This window comes from Sinocyclocheilus anshuiensis, unplaced genomic scaffold (assembly GCF_001515605.1).
Source record: "Sinocyclocheilus anshuiensis isolate Anshui unplaced genomic scaffold, SAMN03320099.WGS_v1.1 scaffold676, whole genome shotgun sequence".
Classification (NCBI taxonomy): Eukaryota; Metazoa; Chordata; class Actinopteri; order Cypriniformes; family Cyprinidae; genus Sinocyclocheilus; species Sinocyclocheilus anshuiensis.
In genome coordinates this window covers 268,220-276,788 of record NW_015558579.1, presented here as the reverse complement: position 1 = coordinate 276,788, position 8,569 = coordinate 268,220, and the positions used below count along the sequence as shown (strand labels likewise).

At 38.0% G+C, this 8,569-nt stretch overlaps 2 protein-coding genes across 2 annotated transcripts in view; both read left to right on the top strand.

The window, feature by feature from the left end:
* The window catches only part of LOC107679759 (piggyBac transposable element-derived protein 4-like), a 6,471-nt gene extending 2,982 nt beyond the window's left edge, over window positions 1–3,489 (top strand). Inside the window, exon 2 of the mRNA XM_016475396.1 lies at window positions 1,629–3,489. Within this exon, the coding sequence (XP_016330882.1) occupies window positions 1,629–3,441 (1,813 nt within the window). The 3' untranslated portion in view covers window positions 3,442–3,489. The remainder of the gene's footprint in view (window positions 1–1,628) is intronic.
* A 4,039-nt stretch (window positions 3,490–7,528) lies between these two features.
* Window positions 7,529–8,569, top strand: part of LOC107679816 (membrane-bound O-acyltransferase domain-containing protein 2) — a 60,178-nt gene continuing 59,137 nt past the window's right edge. Inside the window, 1 exon segment of the mRNA XM_016475501.1 lies at window positions 7,529–7,940. Coding sequence (XP_016330987.1) covers window positions 7,863–7,940 — 78 coding nt within the window. The 5' untranslated portion in view covers window positions 7,529–7,862.

Here is an 8,569-nt window from a genome sequence, read left to right as displayed (position 1 = left end):
GGTGGATATTTGTGGCGGTCAATGTGGATATTGTGGATGAGTTCTTCTGTGTCATCACGTTCTATTAGCTCTACATCTTCAGTTTCGGAACTTTCACGCTTAGTAACACATACAGCTGTTCCCAGTGCACAGTGCAACAGTGAAAAGGGACCCCTTTCAAACAGTGTCGCGTTCCGAACGTTGTTTAAGCGTATTGCGGTATTTTAAAAATTCATGTCATAAAAAAAAATAAACACCGGTATTCGGTATGAACCGGTATACCGCCCAGCACTAATGGTGACCAAAAAATATTAGTAAAATCAAAAATTTGAGCCGGGGACCTCTGGTTGAGTTGACACGGAATAAACTCAGCATTCTTCAAAATATCTTCTTTTATGTTCAACATAAGAAAGAAACTCATACAGGTTTGGAACGACGTGAGGGTGAGTAAATGACAACATTTTCAGTTTTGGGTGAACTATCCCTTTAGTGGCGGTTATGGATTATGTGGTGCCCTAGGCAAAAATAGACATGCCCCCAATGTAATATTACATATGCAATAAAGTGGGAATAGTATTAAATGTGACACACTTTTATTGCAGAACTATATACAACACCAACAAAAGACAAATGCACTAAATAAAATATTTTAATAAATTAATATTTACAATAAGCACTTAACTCTAATAACTGTTAAACAATAAAATAACTACAGAATTGTCTAAAATCAGCTTTCTTCCATTTAAGTGGGATTACTCTTCAACCGAATTAACATTTTAGCCCCTCTGGTCTTCAATGATGCAAGGACAAAGTTTGAGCACATACATGCAATATCGGAGTAAGAGCAGAGCCACTTCATAAGAGAACATTGTATTTTTTAAAGCACGTATCAAGAGTTCTGTGCAAGAGCGAAGGAAATCCGGCTGCAAGTGGAGAGATTCTTGCTCACGCATTACATGGATGTGCTATCGTGTTACAATAATGTGCTCTTGATATTTGTCATAAAAATAACACCTAGGGCTGCACAATTAATCAAATTTCTAATCGTGATTACAATTATGGATGCCACAATTATGTAATCGTTCAAAGCTGCAATGAATCGTTCAAAGTCCACTTATGTTATTCTGCATGCTTAAGATGCGTTTTTTTTCTTTTTACATGTTATCTTAAGGGTTTTTCCCATTATTTTAATTTTTGTTTTAGTATAACATTATAATACCATTAATATTTTTTATTTTTTTTATAATTTAAAGAAGAAACCAATCCAATGTATAGTTGACATTTGAGGCTTAATACTATAGAAAAGCACTAAAAGTTTTTCAGTTAGAGTGTTTTCAGCTTGTTTGTTTTCATATAAAAATACGGCATGCAGTTGCATCAAACAATGGTATAAACATCATTCAATGTAAATTGTGATAATCGTAATTAATAATTGCAATTACAATTTCAAGGGAATAATCGACAATTATGATTTTTGTCATAGTCATGCAGCCCTAATAACACCATATAAACTGCCTAAAATTAAGCATAAAGAAAAGAAAGTAGTGTAGCCTGTGTGTAGTATAGTGTGTGTTCACATATGCATGCATCAGATGCACATGTGTATTGCGCATGTCCACTTATCAGTGTGTGTTTGTTCTGTGTTACAGTCTAGATTCAAGCGATGATGAATGGGAAGCAGACAACGAGCCGAGCCCCAAAAAACGTCAAATCGTCCCATCCCCCATCACCACACCACAAACCCCCAGAACCCCTGCATCCTCTGTTGGTTTCTTGAGTCCAAGGTCAACAAGCAGAGGAAAAACTCGTTCTAAACGGGGGAGAAAAAGGTCTGCAGCTTGCATGTCAGAGGACAGTGAAATGGGCTTTTGGAATGACATCAGCGTGGAGGATGAAGTTCCGGTGCTACCCAATTTTGTTCCAAAGCGAAATCCAGGAACTCAGCTCATCATGGCCAGTAATTATTCCCCCTTGCAATTATTTCAGCTTTTCTTCCCGTACTCTGTGGTGGCCACCATTGTGAAGAACACAAATAGTTATGCAAAAATGAGGACTGAAGCTGGAAAGAAATTCTTGTGGGTGCCTTTGAAGGTGAAGGAACTATATTCGTATATTGCGCTTGTTATTTACATGGGGCTCCTCAGCACAAAAACTATAATAGATTACTGGTCAGGCAAAGAAATTTACAATTTGCCTTTCCCAAAATCAGTGATGTCCAGGAGCAGATTTCAGGCCATCGCTTGGAACCTGCATCTTTGCGATCTTCAGGAGGATCGAGCAAATGCGAAGAAAAAGGGGACTCCAGACTATGACAGACTTTTCAAAATCAAGCCTCTGTACACTGACATCATCACAGCATGCAAAACGTACTTCCATCCAAACAGAGAGCTGTCGGTGGACGAAAGGATGGTGGCATCTAAAGCGAGAATTGGCTTCAAACAGTACATGAAGGACAAGCCAACCAAGTGGGGTTACAAACTCTTCGTTCTTGCTGATTCTGCATGTGGCTACACATGGAACTTCTTCATTTATGAAGGCAAGTCTTCTTTGGCCACAGGTAAAGGACTGAGTTATGATTCTGTGGTACGCCTCTTGGATCTGTCTCTTCTTGGCAAAGGCTACCATGTGTATATGGACAACTTTTATACAAGCCCAGGCCTTTTGTTGGACTTGCTGGAGAAACGGACAGTTGCGTGTGGCACGATACGCTCCCATGTACAGGGCTTTCCTAGAACAAGGGCCAATGAGCTCAGCGAAAGGGCACAAAGAGGATCCATACGCTGGCTTCGTGAAGGTACGCTCCTCTTTGTGAGATGGATGGACACAAAACTGGTTTCGATGTGTTCGACGATTCACAAGGCATATGATGGCTGTACCGTCTTAAGGCATGTCAAGAATCCCAAGAAAGAATGGGAAAAGCGCCAAATCACAATTCCGGAGACAGCGAAGGACTACAATAAATATATGGGAGGTGTGGACCTTTCAGATGCCCTGATTGGGTACTACAATGTCATACACAAGACCAAAAAATGGTACAAGACCTTTTTTTTCCATTTTGTCGATATCGCAGTGGTGAACAGTTTAATTATCCACCAGCATCTGTTGAAATCTCAGAAAAAGACCCCTCTCACCCAGAAGGAATTTCGAGAGGCACTCGTGGCTGAGCTGGTAGGGACTGTCATACCGCCCAGCGAATCAGAAGACATGGAGCCATCCACATCATGTGACCAAGAGACCTCTGGACCATCTGCTGCGGAGGAAGAGCTATGCTGGCCGGAGTATTTCGGGTCAGATGCCACAAGTGGGAGGAGAGTTTGTGTCCTGTGCAAAATTTCAGGTCACAAAGTAAAGACACCTGTGTACTGTACAAAATGCAATGTAGCTTTGTGCTTTGTGTCTTCAAGGAACTGCTTCAAAAAATGGCACACTGTGAAACCCTCTGAAAGCGATGAGGAAAAATAAGTGCATTGTTTTTTGTCAGCGGAGATTTGACTAAAAGCTGTGCACTTGCCCCACTGAAGTGTTTTAAAGTTTTTTTCATTATATAGTAACTTCTTACATTGTAGATTAGTAGCTGTTGACATTTATGTATCCCTCGTTTTTATAATATGCTTTACACTACATTTTTCCTATATCCATTTAATTTTCTTTCTTTATTTAGACTTTTTTGGACCAACTAGTTGTTTTAGTATTGTGTAAAATAAAAAGCAAGAACTGCTACTTGGTCTCCTTTTGCTTGTTTGTCACATGATAGAGTCAGCTTAAGGCTGTAGTACACTACATGACTTTTGCACACATTTTTGCCTCAGTTTGCAGTCTGGACGATTGAGTGTTAATTGCTGAAAATCAGAGCCAGTCTGCAGATTTTGGGCAGTTAGTTGATGGATTTCACAGTCAGTTGCACAATTTATAAAGGGCACAAACCTTTTGTAACCATTTACAAAGTCCGCAAGTGTGTGATGTTTTAAAATCTGTTCTGGTTTTAAAAGTGGTTTATTCAAGCCTTTAGTGTGATAAAATATTTGAAGACTGCCTTGTGATGTATAGCATATAGTAAAAGTAGGATTTTTTAGGTAATATTTGCAGTTAAACAGAAGAAACCCCTGTAATTCACGCAAAGCTTCATGGGGCGAAGGAAAGTGGATAACTTTTGTTTAGAAAGTGTTGAAGGTGTTTGCTGCCACCTACTGGAAGTAAAGAAACTTTTCAGCACGGACAGGTACTGATTAGGAGATTTTTTAAAATAAAATAATGCTAGCCTATCTCTTCGGCCATTAATCATGCATGCTGGAATGATAGGTCATTTCAGTCAAATTAATATTGACTTAAAACCAGTTTATTTGTTGCCACAAAGCGCGTTTTCTGTTCCCTGAAACATATGCTTATTTACGTTTTTTTTTTACAAGTCTGGCAATTTAACCCTAAAAAGGGGAACGTATCCTGGGGGATACAAACATTTGAGAACCTGTGGGGAGAAGCAGTGAACGTGTAGGTCTTATTTCTTGGTTTCATTTTGAAAGGGTGTTTGTTGTGAATATTTAGATGAGGTGACTTTTGTTTTCTACATTCTTTGTTTAGCTGGCAGGAAGCATTTAAAACTGCAACCTGTAGTGGGAAATCTACTCACCCTCTGATAAAAGTTGATCTAGTTCACATATTTACACATGTTGGAAAACAGCATTAGAGCATTAGCTTATTAGGTTTACATTGAAAATGTAAATGCTTACATTTTTTGTAATCTGTCTCTAAATGTTTGTATCAGGGAGTATGGCGCCCTTTTAGGGGTATAAATCAAGATATAAAAACAGTCAAGGTTCCATATTTGGTAACTGTTTTGTAATAGAAGTGATATTGTGACAGAAAATGATTGACTTGTGACAGAAAACTGCATCAAGAAATTCAATAGAGTTTGGGTGTAACCCAGTGGTTATTTTTGGTATAGTGCCCAAACAAAAGCTCACAGGAACCACAATTTTTGTGATATCAACTTCAAATTCGAAACATAACTTGGTTAGACATATGGCTTTGATGTTATAGCAATTTTAGAGTGCAACATATTTGATCAAATATTTATTTTATATATAATAAAAAATGTATAGTACATTAACTTTACTGTAAACTTTTTTTATACTTTCTTTTTCTGAAATGCTTTCACTTCAGCAATCTAAAAAGAGACCAACCATAGGTCTGTATTCCAAAGCGTTCAGGAATTACAACCATGTTGTAACAAGCAGTGATAAGCAAGTGTTCTGTTTTCAGGGGGTGACGTGTCCTGGGGGATATAAACATTAAAATCAAAAATAAGACAAGTTTTGAAAAATAAATAAATAATGAAATTGTATTATTTGAGTCCCAATAAGATGCAAAATAGCAATAAATTAATTTTTCTGATGTCTTCATGGTTTTGCCCTTTTTAGGGTTAAGCACCAGGCTAGGCCTAGGCTTCTCACCATGTCAAAATTCTAAAAAATACTGAAACTGAATTAACAAACCAGCTTCGTTAGCGACATGGTTTTATGTGTTTACTATGGTTTGTGTGTGGTAAGAGTTTAACATTTGCGTCCTGCCAGACACACTGGAGTAAATGTCTAGTCCCAGTCACCACAGAAGATCAGCTGAATTATGGGCTGCTCCTGCCGTGACTCGCCGGTATGTCTGCCGTTGTGCTTGCGTGTCGAGCAGGTGTTCAGCAGAGACCCCGAGCAACAAAGCGTTGTACTAACATGCTGACCTACCAATGTTAGTACTTAATTATGTTTGTTAGCATGAAGTCCACTGGGCTAAGTAGCACATAAGCAAAACGAGCAGGTGTTGTTACAAAACGTAATTGGGCGAGTTTAGTGCTAATCTTTGGATCCTGGAACTCTATAATGGACATGCGCTGTCAGCCATTGAAATTTGCATATCATTTTAATGGTTAACATTACGACTTGCAGTTGCTATTTGCACATGGCTTAGCTGTGTGAAATCAAATCAAATATTGTTGAAACAAAACAGGCTGCAAATAAATTCACTGACATTAATTTTATTTAACTGATTCTATTTTTATTTTTTTATTCTGTAAAACAAGTTAAGTTTTTATTAAACAAATCGCAATTGAAATTCATAAAATAGGCACATGGATTTTTATTTATATTCCATTATGACCAATAGGTGGCACTCTGACTGCTACACTAGGATAGTTCTCTTCTACAGCATGCAATTCCACTAATACAACGTAATAAAAAAACATATATATAGTTTATTTTACAAGTATCTGTTAACATTCAGGGTAATAATCTGCAATGCAGGCCAGGCCATTGGATGCCTTTATGCCAGAAATAGTGTAATTTTAGTTGTTAGGCCTATAGTTGTTAGGCCTACAGATTATATGTGACTATTTTTGGGGGGAAAAAGTAATAATAAAATGCACATAAAGCTTAGTCTTGTTGACCATATGATCTTGTTGCATATTTTTGCATAATAAGAACCATATTAATAATATATTTCATGTAGGTCAGATCTCAGTTCTGGGTCTAGGTCACAAAGGTCAGGCATGCGTAGAAGATACAATAACCCCAGGTGTATTTTTTTCTATTTCTTTTCCAATACCTTTGTATTTATCATGTAATTCAATCTAATTTTAGATTGCAAGGGTCTATGACCATGGGGTCTGTGAATGTGCTGCTGGGGGTCAGTGTCCAGATATATAAACCCATAATTTTACCACATTTCTTATCACAGCTGCTTAAATTAATATTTAGCCTACTATTAGTTTGTTGAGTAATAAATAGCTAATGTCATAATGCTTGGTAATGTTGAAGCAACTGTATGTAGTTTTGTTTATTTTTTTACTTTGAAGCAGTGAGTGGAATTCACTGTCATAAATATGCCTATATAAATAATATAACTGTACACATGCTTTTATTGCTTGCTGTAAAGCAATCCACACTTTTCACAGAATTTCACAGCATTTCACCAAACGTTCATGCTCCGAGTATTAGTAATAATGCCTCTGGATAACAGGGAGCATGGGAAAGAGAAGTCATTTGTCTTATTAGAAGTCCGTGTACCATCAGAATGATTTAGGACTGATTTTTCAAGGTAAAGTTATTTTAGTGCCAAGTTATTTTAAAGTGTTACTGAGAAAATCTAGTCTTTTATTGATAGAGCATACTTAGATTTAGTCCTAACTTATTTGTCATATGTACATTGTGTTAGTGTTGTATTGTTTTTACTTTTATGTTTATACTGTGCAAAGTGCTTTGAGCAATGGCTGAAATTGTATTATTATATATTATTATTATTATTGTTATTAGAAACTCAGTTGTATGACACAGCTAGTCATGTGATGTCAACATGACCACGCCCATGAAGGGGCGACCCGCCTCATGTCATGTTAAATAAAGCAACCTTCTAGAAGACTGGTTGTCTGGAGTCTTATGTGCATGTACATCATTTAACTATTTTATTTATTAAGTGCAGTTTTTCAAAACGCCATAATTAACTCATGTAAAAATAATATTTATTTTTCTCCCTGTAAATTTAAAAAATACGCTTGCATTGCTATAGTAAATGAGGGGGGTGAGAGGAAGTGGCAGTAAAGTTCTTTTGCGCTGTGTGTGTGTGTGTGTGTGTGTGTGTGTGTGTGTGTGTGTGTGATTGAGCAGCAGTAGTTTGATGTAATAGAGGGGAGGGGCGAGTCAGTCCGCCTACGCGGGCTTTGTGTTGATGTTCAGGTGGTGCAACAGCGCTGACAGTCCGCGACCAGAGCAACACCAGAGAACAGCATTCCCAACAACACCCATCCTCCATAAAGACAGGAAGAGAGGGAGAGAAAGGAGAAAGAGGACAGACGGTGTTTTGGGCGATTTGACTGTAAGGGAGTGGAGCTGGACTGAATCATGGCCACTTCAACGTCTTGCACGGGCTCCACACTGCTGCAGCCAATTAGCAAGATTATTGATCTGCCACTGGACCAGGTAAACTGTCACTTTAACTGGGATTTATGTTTCGCTTTTGTCATTTTGCCAAGCAAAGATCGCTAGCTGGCGAGCCGTTTGCTGTAAATCCAGCACATTTGATGCGCACCGACAACTGCATGATATAAGAGCGTTTTGGTATGATATTGTATATGACATAACAAGCCTGAAATTCATCTTCGCGCATTTCATAACGCTCGTTTGTCTCATTTTCCTTCCTGTATTTTTCTCAAAATATTGGCTGTTGACAAGTGAGTCACAGGCTTTGTTGCTAAACCAAGTATGTTATCTGTTCAGACAGCATTTTAGGCATCTAGGCGCCTTCAGAGAGGTCCAAACATAATGCTCGCGAGCGCCAGTGAAGCCCCGTGATGTTGTCTATGTGGGCAGCTCGATAGGTTTTGACACACCGCCATAGTCACGATTTCGCCAGGGCTGGAGAGACGTTTTGCAAAAAAAGAGAGATTATATTTACAGATGTTCTAAATACAAACCGTTGTACAATGAATTATTAAAGCAAAAGAACGACTTCAGTTAAGGCAGCGAGACAAGAGTTTTTTTTAGCATGAAATGAAATGAGTTTTGTTTCATTTCCCCATTTTGTTCACTTTGTTTTTTTTTTTTTTATT